Source organism: Galeopterus variegatus, unplaced genomic scaffold (genome assembly GCF_000696425.1).
Source record: "Galeopterus variegatus unplaced genomic scaffold, G_variegatus-3.0.2 Scaffold2034, whole genome shotgun sequence".
Taxonomy (NCBI): Eukaryota; Metazoa; Chordata; class Mammalia; order Dermoptera; family Cynocephalidae; genus Galeopterus; species Galeopterus variegatus.
Genome location: NW_007728145.1, coordinates 102110 through 120998, shown reverse-complemented (window position 1 = coordinate 120998; position 18889 = coordinate 102110). Strand labels below are relative to the sequence as shown.

At 34.1% G+C, this 18889-nt stretch overlaps 1 protein-coding gene across 1 annotated transcript in view; it reads right to left on the bottom strand.

Moving 5' to 3' along the window:
• Positions 1-1587: 1587 nt before the first annotated feature.
• Positions 1588-18889, bottom strand: part of SGCZ (sarcoglycan, zeta) — a 75165-nt gene continuing 57863 nt past the window's right edge. Inside the window, exons 3-5 of the mRNA XM_008580143.1 lie at positions 18387-18459; positions 7342-7465; positions 1588-2337 (exon numbers count right to left, since the gene is read on the bottom strand). Coding sequence (XP_008578365.1) covers positions 2143-2337; positions 7342-7465; positions 18387-18459 — 392 coding nt within the window. The 3' untranslated portion in view covers positions 1588-2142. The remainder of the gene's footprint in view (positions 2338-7341; positions 7466-18386; positions 18460-18889) is intronic.

The window sequence follows — 18889 nt, the reverse complement described above, 5'->3', positions numbered from 1 at the left end:
GGGCTCAGTTGATTAGTGGAGACAGCTGAGATTAGAAACAAGGCCAATTACTAATCAAAAGAATTGTTCCCTTTTAAGAAACTTTAATTTAGGGATGATTAGAACTTGACTATGTCTCAAATTAATACACAGTGTTGTTCTTAAAAGTCCATAATGTAGTGATTAGCACCCATAATTTCTCAAAATTTCTTGTTATATTTTGAATATTTTGCAGAGACTAAAATGAGCATTTCTCATGTTAAATTCTAACATTTTATCATAAACTCCTGTGTTATAATATGAATTTTAAGTAGTTGTATATCTTAATTCTCATTCCAATGTTGATTTACAAATTTATATAAGAACACCCACCACAAGTCAACTTCCATTTTAAAAATAATAAAAGTGAATTAGCCTTCAGGCCCTTTTGCTGAGCACAGAATGCACTCAGTGAAATGGAGCTTTTTCAATTTTTTGATATGATGGGTTATCCAAACAAGATAATTCTAGCCAAATGATTCACTTTGCAGCTTGCATTATGCAATTTTCCTACTTTAACTGACCAGATTAGTTCAACAAATCCTCATCTCCCACTTCATTCTGAGCTGTAGAAAACTGAACTTCAAAGGTTCTGCAGTCATGAGCCTTTAAACGAAGCTTCCACACACCTGTTAATAGTGTACATGGGGGAAAAAATGTTGACTGACATGTGAAAATTAAAGACTTACCTTACAGTAATCAAGTCATCTTCCCATAATAGGAAATATTTAATAAAGTTTTATGTTCCTGGATTCTGTAAGTTTCAAGAATTTGATTTGAAAAGTATGGTAATAAACGAATCTACTGTATTATGGAGGTATTTATTAGGAGCTAAATTACAAAAATAAGCAGTGGAAAATAGAGGGTACTATGATTTCTGATGTCAGTGTAGCATAACAGATTAGTAAAGAAGCTGAATGGAAATGTGACTAAATTACCTGAAATATGAATCTAATGGAGTAACACATTTTCAACAAGTTTCATAACATTTATCTTTTTAACTATTTCATAAAGGTTTTTAAATTTAATTTCTAACTTCCTTAAATCTTAACCTCCAATAAAAAAATAGGTAATAATTCTGAAGATGATATCCCAGTGGAAAGTGAATCCATTCTCAGCATTATGCATCACAATAGTATTTATTTATTTAGAGGATGTTTAAATTTTAGCAGTCAGAGTCAAGTAAAAAGTGAATGCAGCAAACAAAAATTTTACTATTAAAAACTAGGTGGAAAGATAGCATGTGAATTTTTAAAGAAATGATCTGTGGATTCCACACCATCAGTATGACCCTCTTAATCCTGTCTTATATTGCAATAAGTTAGATGTTTTGTTCAAAGCAAATACGTCACATGCAGTAGCCAAGTAAATACTATATAAGGCCATCCAGATCTGACAAGTGACAGTATCATGGCATTTTGTTAATTCTGTAAAGATTATATTGCTGAGTGCTTTTAAAATTACCTAATGTACAAAATTCTAGACTTAGTAGACAAAGAGTAACAACACATCAAATTTAAAGAAACGAAGAAAACTCAGGGAGGGATTCTGTCTTGTTTTGTTTTGTTAAAAACCATGTATTGAATTTAATTTTTTAGTAAAGTAAGCATTACATAATGCTTCAAACATTTAAAATTCGGGGATAAAAGTATACATCCAAAAAGATGAATGGAAAATTGTGCTTTCAGACTGTAGAATTAGTTTTCTCACAGGGTTAACCATTTCATTTTGCCATTGGATACTGGGAATTTCATCTATGCAATGTGTATATGTGCGGTTCATATCCAGGTCCTGCAAAAATCTAAAACTGTGTGCTTCACTTCATGTAGCAAAGGCACCTATGTTATTCTCCCTTTTGAGCAAAAGTTATGATCCAGTTTCCTGCTGAAGATGATTTTTTCCTCTGCTGTGTCACTCATACACTCTGTGTTGAGCAGTGCGGTAAATCACAAGTGCAGTAAATCACAAGAGAAGGTGGCCGTGAATGCCTGCTCACACTGGAAGAAGTCGCTCCGTGGACCATGTGAAGACACTCTGGACTGATCACAAGGGAAATCGAGCAGAACTGTGAAGCAGACGGACAGGAACAAAAGGCTATTCTGGTGTGAGGAGAAATCAGTCACTTCAGCTCCACAAACAGATGTTGCTACTGGACTGACAAGTGGAACCTACTCCTGCTGGGGAAAGGTACAGTTTGCCATTGGGGCAGACACAGAGTTCATACACTGTCTGTCGAGAATTTGAGGAGCTTGGTGAAGGAGACGAAGAGGAGACGGTTGGTAGATTTCCCAGCCGGATTGTATCTGCATTTAAAAATATCTAGGGAGAAAAGGAATTGCATTTTAATTCATTTTAGCATTCCACATTCCACGGAGCTTTACAGCATGGTCTAATGAGAAAGATGACACAACAAACAATTCCATTGGTTTAGGTGCCATGCTTTGTTGAACAAACAAATTACATTCCTAGGGTATAGCCTAACAGCTCTGCAGCTATGCTTCTCCTTTGAGAGATGGTACATTCTGACACACAGCCCTCCACCTGAAAAGCAGTGCTGTACGATCTACATAAGGGGCCAACCCAGTTATTCAAACATCACAGAAAATTAATGATTTTGACCGAGTCTCTCAATTTAACTTAATCATGCCTAGTCTAAAGAATTAACAGAGAAATAAGCATATCAGTGGAGATGTCATTACTGAAGAGATGGGCAATTAATAAAAAAAATTACTCTCTGACTTTTTTTGTCCTTTCTTTTTTTATTTTAATCTATCAATATGCAATGTAGTTGATTTTTGTGTCCCTTTCCCTCCTTCCCTCTCCCCTCTCCATGCCCCCCCATCAACATCATATCTGTTCACTTGTCTTAAGTTCAAGGAATTATTGTGATCTGACATATTTTTAAAATACTCATAAAAGCATGTTGACTCACAGTTTAAAGGATATGTTAAATTGATAATCAGCACAATTAACAACAGATAATTATTGCATATAATCAGATTTGAAGTCTCCATGAAACCTATTACATATATTCAACACCTACTTTGCTGCTATGGGTTAAATGTGTCCCCCAGAGATTCATCACGTACTGGAAAGTTAATCCCCACTGTAACAGTGTTAAGAGGGTAGGAAATCCTATTATAGTAATTGAAAGGTAGGGCCTTTAAGAGGTGATTAGATTGTGAAGACTGTACCATTATGAATGGAGTAATTCATTGATGATTTAATGTGAGGTCATGGGCATGGTGATGGCTTTAAAAGGATAGCAAATGAGGAGGTTAGCTCTCTCTTGCTCAGCCATTTGCCATGGGACACCCTGGTCATCAAGGGACTCTGCAGGGATTCTCACCTGGAAGAAGGCCCTCACCAGATGTGTTTCCTGGACTTTGGACTTCCCTGCCTCCTAAACTGTAAGAAATAAATTCTGTTTCTTTATAAATTACCCAACTTCAGGTATTTTGTTACAAGCAACAGAAAACAAATTAATACATTGCTGTATCTTCTAATGTTAGAAATTATTTCACTTATTCTAGATTATGGACTCACTACTTTTAGGGAAAGTGATCATACAGTTTTGACATGCATGGGGAAAATTCCAAAGATAGAAGAATTCAATCATGAATTCGAATGAGCAAAGAAATAACTCTCTTCAGCTATTTCTTGATTTTATTGTTTGTATTTGTTCATTGATTCTTTGTTTCTTCTACTTGCAAGTAAGATCCATGAGGGTATGGCCTGTCTTTGGTTCATGGCTATAGAACAATACACAGAATTGTGCCAGTGCATGCCGAGTGACATAATGCTCTTCCTTCACATTGGACGTGTCTTTCCCTTCCATCAAAGCCCACTTCATCGGCTTTCTCCTCCATGGACCTTTCTCTGATGCTCCAAGATGGAAAGACTTTTCTTATTTGACTCTCCTGTAGCAATTTCTTGTTTTAAATATCTCCCTTCCACTCTTGTTTCTCAACCTTCTAATTAATCTCTACCTTCACTTATAAATATCTGGAGAAAAGTATTTCAGTTGATTACTTGATGAATTATTATATAGTCATGTTTACATCTCACTTTTTCTATTAAACCATGTCCTCCTTAAAGGTAAAATCATAATTCTTTTTTAATAACTTCACAGTATTTGTGCACATAAACCTTCCACATAAAACAGATAGTTGTTCAATAAGTGAATAAATTATAAAATAAATGAACAGCTGCATTTACCAACAGTATTCAAAGTTAGAAGCATGATTAAAGTTTTTGTTTGTAGTTGTCAATTGTTGAAATATATTACTCCATTTTTACTTCTGGGATAAGTTATAGCAAAGCAAAAGGAAAGAAATGACTTCTGTTCTTATATTTTAAGAAACTTTTTCCCTGATGTTAAGGTAAGAACTGCACAAAATTAAGCAAAAGAGCATGGCTGTCCATTTTGGGGATATGGGTGCTGTATTTCCATGCTGAGGGACATTAGCACGCATAACACAGATCATTACACTCTTTGGGCTTGCTTACTTCTCCACAGGAGAAGAGAGATAATTCCTTTTATTGTTTGAGTTTGAGAGAGGAAGTGGGCTTGCATAGCTCAGTCTCTTTTCCCCAGTTCTTTTTAGGATCTAGCATGCTTCCAGGGAGCAGACCTCCACAAGCTTAGAAAATGACAGAAGTTCTACAGGGGCAAACTCTGGGACTGTGGGATTTAGGTCTACAGATTTGTAGGTGAGTTCATTTTGAAGAAACATCAGGAGCTGGTGTTTTGGCCAAGAAACCTTGAGATATAGATAATAAGGAGTGGAATATGGAAAGCTAAAGGACACGTGGAGAAGAAGGCTCATGTAAGATTGATCAAATGACTGTAAGATTTAGTGAATGATGCATTCATTGGTAAGCACAAAAAGGGAGTGTCACTGGTCAGCCTGGCGGTTGCAGGGGCTTGCTTACCACCTGCCACATCTCTGGCTTTTTCAGTTAGGCAACTGATTGTCTTTCAACTGGGGTATTTTGTTGAATAACTTTGGAGTGCAGCTGTTTTTATACAGGTAAAGCTTGTGGGCGAAAGCCTTAGAAAGAAAGCATGATCTGCAGAGGCCTCATCAATGGAGTAAGCCTTGGAGGACTTGGGCCTGATGGTCTGTAGGCTGCTTCAGCATAGCCATTGCTGCTGGGTTCTCCAGCTCTTGCATCCATTTAGGGGTTACTTTGGACAGTATCTGGCAATATTTAATACTTAATTATTATGACAGTGCTTAATTCTATAAGCTTCTGAGATTCAAACTGTAGCTTCACTTAAAAAAGGTGGTGGATTTTATATAAATTCATTCCTTATGGGACCCTGAGAAAGAGAAATGCTATTTTCTTGGCTTGAGATAGAAAAGTATGTTGTGAGGTTAAAAAAACAAACAAACAAATATAAAGCTGTTATATATTGATTCCTTCCAACACAACAATCCAACAATCCTCAGCTTCTCCAGGTTTGTGCAGGGTGGATGAGCTTGACCATATCTCTTTGTGCTTTGCAAAGGTGGGCACGATGATGCTGTTCACTTTCTAACTTCTAAAACTGATATATCTATTCTATATTTCTCCATAAACCATCTAATCCATTTGTTTGCTCTTTAGCATCACATGCCTGAGCTTTTAAGTCACAGTACACTGGCTTCTCTCCACAAACAATCCATTTATCCCATTATTACCTGTTGAAATCAGGCCTATCACACTCAGAAAATCATAGTCGATTTAAAAAAAAAAATCGCTCTCTCCTTCCTCTGTGATCTTGTAACATACACATATGTTATGTTTTACTGCATTGCATATGCTGCCATGCACTTGAAATGTTTTATGTACAATTATGATTTATGTTGTCTTCAGGGGTAACATTGAAATTCATTGCAACACTGTGTCTAAAATGACTGAGTCTTGTGCAGTGCACAATTTTATGTACAGTGCCATTCTGAATTTCATCCATTTTTGTGGATACCTCAGTCCCATGTCTGCTCTGACACTAAGTAGTTGAAAGACTATCCAAGGGTAGGGGCTCTATATCTTTTCATATTGTTAGTGAATAACCAATCTGCTTTTGTGTGGCATAGTCAATGTAGCAAAGAGAATCATTTCACACTACTTCATAGGAAAATTACATGTTGTTTTATTATAATATGAATTCTGTGCCTTTTTGTACTTTTATTTTATTAATATAAAAATAAACTACAGATGAATACCACAGGCTATAATTTATTTACAGCATAATAACCAATTGACAATGAAATGCTAACCTGTCAATTGAATCAAAGGATTCTACTGATACTTTGAATAAAACAACATAAGTAGAAAGGTTCATAAATAGGAGTAGAACAGAGAAATAAAAGTAAAAAAAACCCTCTCCTTTTGATTCTGTTAATTTATGCCCTTATCATTACATCTGAAGAGGTGTGAAATGCTCCAGAGCATCTATCCCAAATTATTCTTTCATTCTCTTTCTTCTCAACTTGACCTTTGTGAGCTCATGATAGAAATAAATAAGCAAAGATGCAAAAGAAGAAAATACCAAGGGAATGAAGTAGTAGAAACAGCAATACAACAGATTGAAACTTTCAAGGACTTTGGGAATTGTATTAAAAATATGCATAATAGAATATGAATCACATATAAGGATTTAAATAATTAAGGTAGAATTAAAAACAAACAAACAAAATAGCAACTACCAAGATGTCCAGGCTGATTTGAGAAAGAATGGATGAGATTCTAAATATCAACAACATAATCATTAAAATTAAAAGCTCAATGTAGTAATTAAATAAGAGACTAGATACCAAGGAGAGACCTGGAAATGTAGACTGGAATAAGGAAGCAGAGTGAGACACAGGGAGATCTAAAAAATAGAAACTAGGAGGGAGAGACTGAGAGATCTGGAGAGTAAAAGAATGAAAATGTATAACATTTCTTCAGTTTCAGGAAAAGACCATAGAGAAAATGGGTGACAGGGAATATGTCAAGCGATGATGCTGAGGAACTTCCAGCATTGACAAAAACATGAATCCACAAACACAATAAAATGTATATCTGCCAGTTTCGAAACTACAGGGATTTAGAAGCCCCACTTGCAATTAACTTGTAAATGAATATCTTTTAGTAAAAAACAAATGGAGCTTTAACTTATGGAAGTTACATTAGGTTTGCCAAATTTTATATTCAAGAATTACTAATATTTTCATAATTCAAATTTTCTCATGAAAGAGTCCTTTATGTTTGACCTGGAACCCTAAGCATATATAATTTAAGAAGGAGCAGCCTCAGCTGTGAAGGGCCAGTCTCTATCCCTCTGGGACTCACCTCCCCCTCTGTAGACTGCAAATGGAGCTCTTTCCTGCAGGTGGCCTTGAAGTCCCCTGCAGCAGCGCTCACCTGGACCCCACGAGGAGCTTCCATTATCAAGGATCTGGTGGGTGATTCAAGCCTAAGGAGAAAACAAAACAAAACAAAATATTAACAGAAAAGAGAAAAATTGTAATGAACTAAAGACAACATTAGTCTACTGACAACAACCGACCAATCAACCAAACAGGCAGACATAAATAAAAGTCCTTGCCATTTCAAGCAAAGCCAAAAGGAGATTTGGAAGATTTTTGATTGCCTTATTTATTTTTTGGCTCTTTCTAAAAATCTTCATTTGTTCACATCAATTATTTACTCTCATTTGTATGATGATTTAGTAATAGATTTTTATGTTGCTTCCCTTTATAAAGCTCATAAAAAGTAGGTCATGATGTTTACTTATTTAAATCTTTTATATACCATCAATATTAATGACGGAGTTTTAATAAATAAATTATTACAATTTAGGATGTACATATTCCTCAATAAAAGATCCTTGTCTTGCAAAGATGAGAGCTTTAATGAAAATTGTTAATATTGTAAACTTTCTAGTGTGCATTATAAAACTTTTGTAAACTTGAAAAATTTCCAAGCGCTCATTGAATTAATTAAATTAATTACATTAAACTGGAAATTAATTAAAATAAAGAAATAAGACATTTCCTACATCGACTGTCCTCTACTGACCCAGCAAAATATCCACAGAATGAGTGACATTAGTCTGATTAAAAAAAATCAAATGGGGTGTAATACCTAAGTACAATATGAATAAAGGTTGACTACATAAATTAGGAAGGGAAAACAAATGTTTTACACAGTTGTACCTGCAAAAGAAGAGAGTTGTGATGCAGTTTCAAAATTACCTTCTAGATAAACTTGAGAAAAGAGCAAAAGAAGACAGAATACAGAAAGTAGGACACAGTGAGAAGTGGTAGTGTCCACAAGTTGGTATTTTTGGACACGTGCTCTACCCCAGGGATGCGATGGCCTGTGTTTCCCTTGATCACAGGACTTCGCAACAAGGGTTCCCTCAGGTTCACAGTCAACACAATCCAGAGCAACTGGTTTCTTTTGAGGCAATTGATCCAGAGTTGTTTTGCAGAAGGAATCATATGAAACAGATCACTGAAGTTCAGCTCCCTCTCAGTACTGATGTAAAACTTAAAGGCTTAAAAGTAGTTTGAAGGTAAAGCCAGCATTTAGGAGTGATTTCAACACTTCCAAATGTTTTCTTTTTTTTTTTCTCACTCACCACGGCAACTTTGAAACTTTGCTCTCTATAGGCCATTTGCACATCTTCATACAATCCCTGGATGGGGTCGGGTTTTGAATATATCTATTTTTAAGAAATGCTTGCATTTTATTGTTGTTTAACAAAAGCACATTTCTCATAGAACATTTGGAAACTCGAAAAGAAAAAAAAATTCACTCATAATCCTACTACTTAGTAAAGCCCACTATTAACATTTTGTACACAGTATCTAAATTTCAAAACTTGAATGTTAAAATGTGCATTTTCTAATTGATTTCCCTTGAAACACTCCTACACATACACTACCTTGAGTAGTGTACCTGTGGCTACTAATATTTCCATTTGTTGTTAATTATCTAAACATTAATTATGATTATATAAGTTTGGATATGATTGAACCATGTACATAGAAGTCAGATGAGAAGTTAATAAAAATGATTTAATGTTCTAAAACAGATTATGAATCTAATATTCAAGGAAACACAACTTGGTGAACCTAAAAATTGAAGGAAAAGCATACTTATTTTATACAGTAATTAATATGGTTTAGTTTGTTTCTGAGAATAATGAGTTGGGGTTATTACTCATATTTCTAATCATTAAATTTGCATATTAGATATGCAAAAGGTTTGTGCCATGTTTGACATTTGGTACTGAAATATTAAAATATATCAAGTATTTCTGGGTTGTTGAGTTTTTCCATTTTCATCTTTATTAATTATTTAATCAGAAAGTGTTTATTATATTTATATTCATTTTAGACCTCAGATTTCCATTGCCAAAATGCCAGAGAGTACAGTGCTTTTCTAACACAGAGTTAGAGAATCCCTAATGAAAGGGGCAGTAAAGATTGAGGGCTGTCTAGACCTGGGTCCTGGAATGTTAGCCAGCAGCAAGAAGCCTCCATTTTATCATCTCTAAATTGACAATTACAATGTTTTCTTATAGGATTGTTATTAGAATTAAGAAAGATAAGTAGGTGGTAGGAGAGTATTTTGAGATATTAATGAAATTTCTTCTCCTTTCTCATTTTTTGTACCCTTTGCTGTTTTTCCTTCACTAAGTTCACCTCTTGCCACAAGTGGTGGATGATAGAGAATCTAATAGAGATTTCTGAGTTTCCTAAAATTATGGACATTTTCAGTTGGACAAAAAACAAACAAGAACACCCCCCCCCCAAAAAAAATACCCCCACAACTAATCCTAGATATTTGGTGTAATGAAAATGACTCAGCACATGAAGAAAAACATCAGAAGCAAACAAAGATCAGTGAGAATCTGTTGTTTATCCCCACCTGTTGGAGAACTGTTTTCTTTATTCACAGGATAGAGATCTGGAAGGAAATCAACAGAATTGGTCTTAAATGGTTCACTTTTTTCTGCTACCTGAAGCCCAATCCTGGATGGTGGGATGTTTATTGTTTAGGTGTTATTCTTCAGGGTGAGGATGACAGTGCTATCTCAGGGTAACTGAGGGCAAGAGACCAAAAGAGCCTCAAAGGAGAGAGAAAGAGTATTGACCTATGGTGAATGAAGACTGAGTGGAGGTAAGACTGAGAACCTTGGATGCACAAGGTTACAATGACCAAGTCTCATGTGATACCTGTAACATTAGCAAGGTGGTAGCAATTTTACAATATTGCCAAATTCCTCAAATGCTGAAGAGATTAAGACTTCAAATTAAACAGATCTCAACAATATACTTTGCTGGTCTTTCCCCAACCCCCCTCCTTTGTTTTTGGCAGGTAGCTGATACAGGGATCGAACCCTGGACCTTGGTGTTATTAGCACCACTCTCTAACCAACTCTAATCACCAGTCCAAGACTACTCTGCTAGTCTTGATAAGATTAAATGTTGTAATTATTTAAAAACAATACAAATGTTATGAAAAATAGTACTTCTGATTTGAACAGTATTTAGTGTATCTAATATTCAGGCAAGTAGTAATACACCAGGAATTTAAAATTAATTATGAAAAGAGTGTTCAGTTAGAGAGTATGCTTTATTAGAATATTTGGAGAATTACTTATTCCATTTTCAAATGAACATATTTGCAGTTGTAAAATATTTCTTATGAACATGAAAATTAAAACAAGCTTATGAAATATTTTTGTAAGCTTTCCTGACTAGCATAAGCAAATAAGCTAATTTTTGTTGGCAAAAAAATCATAACAGGACTAGAATATACATGCAGACCTAAAAAAACTTCAAATTGACATCATTGTGAATAGCAAACTTTCATTATGATCACTTACAGATATGCACATTATATCTGAATCATTCAATATCAATATCTGTAATTGTATGTATATCTACACTTACATATATACACATAAGCCATCTGGAGCTGTATATTGTCCATACTCTATTGTATGTTAAATAGGGGAAAAAATATTTTTCCACAAATGGTGTGCAAATTTTTCCCTACACCTCCATCTAAATTCCAAAAATGTTAAAGTACATACATTTTGACAATAAAAAGGTAATCTTTGCATTTAAGCACAAGCTTTTTCATCACACTTTTAAAAAGTGTTGGAAGTAGGTAGTTGTGATTATAATATTATCTATCCTAGGAACACTGTAGAACAAATAGATACAAAGTTAAAAGATTTGAAATAAAAGTAGGCATCACATATTACTAGATATGACAGCTTATCAAAATGGGTTGATGATTGTGTAACAATATGTTTCATTGACTATTGTATAAATAATATTTTTCCAGAACATTACTAGAAGCTGGGTTTAAATCGCAGAATAACAGAAATGTGTTCCCTGTATCAAAAGTGTGGCTGCATACTATAATGGCATGCACATTATTACCAAGAAGCAGTTTGGGAATCGAGGTATAAGCTCACTGAAACTTAATTACTATGTGCAAGAGTTACATCAACCTGATGAGAGAATTAAACACAGGACACTGAATAAGAAGCTAGACATGAGTTCTACTTTAAAACACGAGTTTTAAATCCATGCAAACTCTCTGGGGCTTCAGTTACCTAATAAATAAAATCATAGTTATAAAGCAGATTAAAAGTAGAATATTGTAGCCACAGCAAAACATCATTAGATTTGCCCTTCTCTGTTACTAAGTAGCCATAAAATGTAATGATATAATAAAAGCTAATGTTAATTCTGGAAACTTACTGTGCACTTACAATTTTGCATGAATTATCTCTTAATCATCTCTTTAATACTGAGAAGTGGGCACTCTAATTATCCATATTTTACCTAGGAAGTATTTAGTGTAGTTGGGTTATTTTCTCAGAATTATGTAGCTAGTGCAACTATCATAGAATATCCAAAGCAATCATGAAAAAAGCAAAAAACAAAACAGTGTTGGAGAACTTAAAAACTTACTACAAAGCTACAGACAGTGCTGACTTGGCATAAGGTCATAAGATAGCAAATAGAACAATGGAATGAAATAGAGACTCCAAAAATAGATTTTTCACTTGTGTGGTCATCTGATTTTTGATGCAAGAAATAAAGGAATCCAGAGAGAAAAGCAAAGTCTGTTCAACACATGGTGCTGGAATAAATGGGTATCTACATGGACGAAATGAACCTCAATCCCTACCAAACACTGTAGTCAAAAGCAAAAGAAAAATATAAGGCTTTTTTTTTTTTTCTTTTTTTGTCTTTTTTTCGTGACCGGCAATGGGATCGCAACCCTCGGTGTCGCGCCCGCACCGCGCTCAGCCAGTGAGCGGACCGGTCTCTACATGGGATCCGAACCCTCGGCGGGAGCGCCACCGCACCACACTCTACTGAGTGCGCCACTGGGCCGGCCCACATAAGGCTTTTAAAAGGAAAATATCTTCATGACTTTGGAGTAAGCAAAACTTTCTTAGGCCACAGAAAGCAAAAATTAATTAAATATTTAAAAATATAATTAAAATGTCTTCAATATTCAAAGCTACCTTTCAAATTAACAATAAACTGAATACACAACCCATAGACTGAAAAATAATATCCACATACATATCACAAAGGACTGATGTCAGGATATATAAATAATCCTCCAACTTAAAAATAAAAATACAAAAACACAACTAAAATATGTGCAAGAGACTTGAACAAACACTTCACTAAAGAAGATACATGGGTTGTCGCATACATACATGAAAAAGTTGTTAATATCATTAGTCATCAGGTAATGACAAATTAAATAAATTATCACAGCAATGGCTTGAATTAATAAAATTGCTAACACTAAATAGTGGTGGGGATGTGCAGCAATTAAAACTCTCATCCATTTTTGTGGAGGACTAAAATGATACAACTACTTTAGTAAAGATAAAGTGAAAAAAATTTAAATTAGTACACAATTTAAAGTTATTTTAATTTAAAAAAACTAATATCTTAGAAATCTGGTCAATGAAATATAAATACAACAGAATCTAAAACAGACGAGAAATATTTATAAGAAATTAATATACCACAATCATAGCAATTATTTTAGAGTGGAAAATACTAGAATATTTAATAAATGATGATTAATAAATTGACAATCTATACTGAAGAAATGAAGTTAGATTCTTAAACTCTGCAAAAATAATTTCTAGTTTTATCTATTCATAATATAAAACCTAATAAATAAATTAAAAACTGTAATTTTGAGTAGACAATTAGAAGAAAATTTAGAAAATAATTTTCTATTTTATTTATTTTGAATAAAAAAACTAAGAAATAACCTGCTATGCAAAACATATCATAGAAAATTAGAGGTAAAAGAAATATCCAAATGTAGAAAATAGAAATCTTTGAGGCAAAGCAGAAAGCCTGCAAGTTATTAAAAATTGAGAAAGTTTATTATGTAAAATATATATATATGCATGCATGTATATTTATTATAAACATATATTAATTTATATATAAATATACATTGTTTTACAGAAAAAATTTGGGCTAATGTTTCATTGTAAGAAAATGTTTTCAATGTATGTAACAAATATACCATTAATATGTCAAAGATAGAACAGATTACTAATATAGATGTTCAAAGATCAAAAAGAGAAAACACTATAATGGCTAAAAAACATTAAAAAGCTTATGAATATGCTCATGGCAATGTGAGAAGAAGCTAAGGGGCTTGCCCCTGCATTTTTCTAGAACTTTTGAGCCTTCCTATAATGTGATAATGTGTGAAACAATTTATAAATACATGTACAAGTATTTTGTAAGCCATAAGAAGTGTAAAATGCAGTTACTGTAGTGATTGTTTTTTTTTCTGCTTAAGATTTAGGTCATACTGGTTTTCTCTGGATACACTGGACTTCTCAAACCAGCCTAGAATTCCTATAAAATGTCCTGGACTCAGCTCTTGGGATGTAAATCAGACTACACCTCGATCCCCTTCTAGAACTACCTAATAAGTAGACTCTTAGCAACACAGTGTCAACACTTAGACGATGTCTCCTCTCTCCTGCATAGTAACTCTCAAGCCTCCACTGAGGAGTTTCATAGACTACCTTACTTACATTATAGTGGGGTTATTCACTTAAATTATTAATTTTATTATAAAACAGTCTCTAAAAATTCCTGTTGAAAATGAAAACCAATTTATCAGCAAAACTGGTGGTTTTCTGTATGATTAGTCAATGGAATTAGTAAATTACAATTATATTCATTTTGAAAGCATAGAGCCAACATAGCTGTGAATTTCATACTAGGTTTCATAGTGGATAGCTGGGAATTATAGCATACGGGACTAATGTTGAACTCGAGTCTCCCTAACACCGTTTTTTTTCCCAAAGCAGTTCTGTTTTGTATGGTGTTTATATAATGAAGATGCCACAAGATTTTGTTTTTAAGGTGTTATGCAACTTTCAGATTTGAAAATGAATGGCCTACGTCTCTAGAAGAATATTCAACATTCTGAGAAAAGAATTCAAACTTAAAAAAAAACAACTAAGTTGCAAGATGCAATTACTAAATAGCAAAGTGGAACTTAAGAATCATGTATCTTGTTCTTGCTAAATATTTAACAGTGCTGAAGACAGAGGCACTCATTAATTATTGAGTTTCAACGATGGAATAAATATATAATTGAATGGAAAAGAGTTTTAAGAAAAAAAAAATCAATGCAAACCGTGACCTGAACATATAAGAAATCCTACTGTCTTATCACTTCAGACTAAGGTGAGTTTTCTCCAGTTACAAATCACAGCACTTTTGTTCTTTCCATTTTTATTGTTTTCTGCCCTCTCATACCTCCCATCAAGGTTGCTTCCTTCAAGTTAGATCAATCAAATCTGTAGATCAATTGTTGTGTGTTCCTAAGGTTGCAAGCTAAGATAAGCTTCCCATAAAGCTCATTTGCTACTAATCCTAAATAAATACTATATAAATATGTAAACAGAATGAAAGAATAGAAGGAAGGAAGGAGTAAAGGAGGGAGGGAGGGAAGGGAAGGGAAAGGAAAGAAAAGGAAAGATATTATTTTATCATAATTTTTTTCTTTATCGGGAGAAAAATACCAACAAGATAATTTACCCTCTGTTGAGGAAATGTCTCAGGGAAGAATCCTTACTACTTAGTAAATGGTGGCTTTTCCTCGAATATGGGTTTGATGCAAATGATTGCTATGTGTTTCCAGAGATTAACTTGGAGTCTGCAAACATTTCAGTTTTAAATTGCATTTGTACAAGAAGGAGAAAAAGATGAAGAATATGCCAACTATATTATTAAATATTAATTCATTTTACTGATTGCAAATTCAGATTCATTTCTTATTCTTGGAACAAATAATGGATCCCAGATCCAAATAATCTTTGGGTGATAAGATTATATAATGAGTTTTATCAGTTTATACCATAGAGTACAGAAACTCTTTGAACTGTAATAATTTAATTATATATTAGCTTAAGAAATAAAAAAGGAAGAACATTAATACTTGGGCCACTCCAGGCAAATATATTATTATGTCTTTATCATCTATTCAGCATGCATTTTTTTTAGCCATTTAAAATGGAGACCCCCCCCAATACAAAACTATATTGCATTGTATAAGAAATCAAAGAAATTCTACACATGTAGGTTTAAGATGGAAATGAAAACTAGCACAGAAGTTGACACATATTAAATAGTCATCAAACATCTGTTGAATAAGTAAATTACAGGAATGCACTACATTTCTACAACAAAATACTACCTACACTGTAGGGTACATCAAAAAGTTCATAGAAAAATAGAATTAAAGGATACTGTGAGGGCTGGCCAGTTAGCACACTTGGTTAGACTGTGGTGCTGCTAACACCAAGGTCCAGAATTCAATCCCTTTACTGGCCAGCTGCCAAAAAACAAACAAAAAATCACACACACACACACACACACACAAGATAATACGAATCTTTCCATGAAATTTTTGAAGCACCCTCGTATAATACGTTTTTGAACTGTTCATTTCTAAAGTCTTGACGATAAGAAAACCAAAGACAATACTTCCCAAATTACTATTTTATTTACTTGGCCAACCAATCTCACCCAATAGTTTTTCTCATTGCCCTGAAAGGAAAATTATCAGCAAGACTTGAAAATATCTTCTCAGACCCCCTGCTTTTAATCTTCAGTGTACACATGAGTAACTGAATACCCCAGTCATTACTGTACTTTGTTACTGTTTTAGTTTTGGCATTTAAATTACTAATCCTCATTTTGGAGGTTGCCAATCTGCTTTTAGCACTAGCTAATAAGCTCATCTTAACTCGACGTTTAAATGATGATGAATAATCAGAAAATAAAAACCAAAAACACTATATACTAATTATAATTTAATTTACATTTACACTTATGAATTTTGTGACATGTCAGAGAGATAATTAAAATAGCAGTTGGTTCTTAGTCCTCTTTTGGCAATAGACTTTTCATAGTAAAAACTGTAAAATGAGTACCTAATAAGTAAAGTGTTACAAGTAAAAAAATGTTTCTTCTGGAATTTAGTAATTTTTAAAATGTTATTGAATGAATTAAAACAGACCACAAACAATTGGAATCAATGATATTCACATATGTCTTGGTAACACAATAACATCTGCTGCCACATTCCTTATATGACATTTCGTTATTCAGTTTTGCTAAATCTCAGTAATTAATTAAGAAATATTCATCACACCCTGTTATATATAAAATATAGTGCTGGCTGCTATAGCACTAAGGATAAGCAAGAAAGATGTGGATCCTGTTCTAAAGGAACTTAGAATTTGTCAGGTGGAGAGGAATAAAATAAATAGTTACACAAACGATGTTGAATTCCTAGCTGAAAAAGAGCCATAAATCAAGGTTATAGGACACTATACGATGCTGTTAACATACATTCTTCAACACTTCTAAATCCCTCAGGTTTCTGCATAGAGTAAACAATTATTATTTTGCTCCTGTACAAAATGCCTTGATCACATGTAGAGGGGCACCTTTTCCTGATATTGTTCACTAGCTTGTTTGAATCTGTGTTACTTGGTGAGAAACTGAGCTCTTTAGGAAGTTTTATCATAGAATTATAATGCGCAGAAAATTTACTCATAAAATTTACATTGTAAGATTTTTTTGCATTAAAATTTTTCGGCTTTATCTTTCTGTTTTCATTTGAGCGTTTATCCCCTCATCCAATGGGAAAGGCTGAACACTGATCTTTATGATTTTTTTTTAAATTAATATGTTTATTGTGTTTTCTAAGACAGAGACTCTGTCTCTTAAGTTGATATTTTGATCCACTTTAAAACTGATTTTTAAAAGGTGATTTTTTTTTCCTTAGCATAACCGTTGTCTTCTTTTTTATACACCAGCAAATGCATTTTGGAATGCAGTTACTTTATAAGAAATTAATAGGGGGGGCCCGTGGCTCACTTGGGAGAGTGTGGTGCTGAGAACACCAAGGCCACAGGTTCAGATCCCTATATAGGGATGGCCGGTTAGCTCACTTGGGAGAGTTACTGTTAACTTCATACGGAGAGCGTGGTGCTGACAACACCAAGTCAAGGGTGAAGATCCCCTTACTGGTCATCTTTAAAAAAAAAAAAAAGAAAGAAAGAAATTAATTATGTAAACCATCTTTTAACCCAAGTCTTAATTTATCTATTGAATAAGAACACCCATGAAGCCATTACTAGATTTTAATATTTCAGCTTTTATCAACAGTGGCCGTGATTATCCTGGGGAAAATTCCCTATAATGTTGATACCTCACAATCCTCTGGGTAGTAAGGACTTTTACATACAACTGCGCCTCTTAGAAACAGTGCAATGTCAGGAAGTAGCTTATTTCTTTGGAAGTATTAGACAGAGGAACCCAACACAGGGCAATTAATTTCTGCCTTTTTCTGATTAGTTTCCATTTGCTTCTATATTCCCTCTACATAATACTCCCAAATCATGTATAGCTTTCTTCTTCTCTCTGCCTCCCCTTTCTTTATGCGCACATAGGTCACATATTTAATTATTGATGTCAAATTTTTCAGCATTCCTATTTTTATCGGTCATCCTCTCAACTGCCTTTTCCTTTCTTTTTCCACACTCCTCCTATCTGATATATTTATTTTTATATTAATTGTCAGTATATTAGGGAAAAATATGGAGAAGGTTAGAATAGTATCTCATGTTTTCTTGTCCTCAGTCAAATACCTGATATTTACCATGGAGCTAGGGCATATCCATTCTTCATGTATGTAGTATATAATCTATTTTAGTCCTTCACATATCAAGGACAATCAACAGTGATGGAAACTATGTCACAGGTGAAAGAGGGAGCACCTACCTGAGATCTTGGGATGGTTCTGCTCTGATGTGAGGCGTCTCCACAGAGTGCCCGAACACTGCGCCTTCAGTGCCTGGGGGGAGCATGAGGAAGAGGTCAGAATAAGCAAGTCTGCAGACACAGTGAGTTCCATCTCTATTTTTATGCATCAAATATGCTTCCAAAAATGGGAAAACTGGAAACAGGAGTGCAGAAAATAAAAGAGAAAAACTGGAAGAAGAGTAAAAGGTAGTGAAGAGCCAAGGAAAGTAAATCTAGGTGTCATTATGTTAACCGATTTTAAGAATATACTGTTTATAAAAGTTCAGATTCTCTGAACTGTTCAAAGAACAAAGAACCTTCTCCTTCCCCCGCCTTATTTCACAGTTAAGTGAATTTGAGGCAGGCACAGGTCACAATATTCAGTTCTGTCTTTCTATAGACACCAGGTCATGAATAAAAATGTGGAAGGTGCACATCAATGTAGCACATTATTGGTTATTTAACGACACAGATCTCATAGG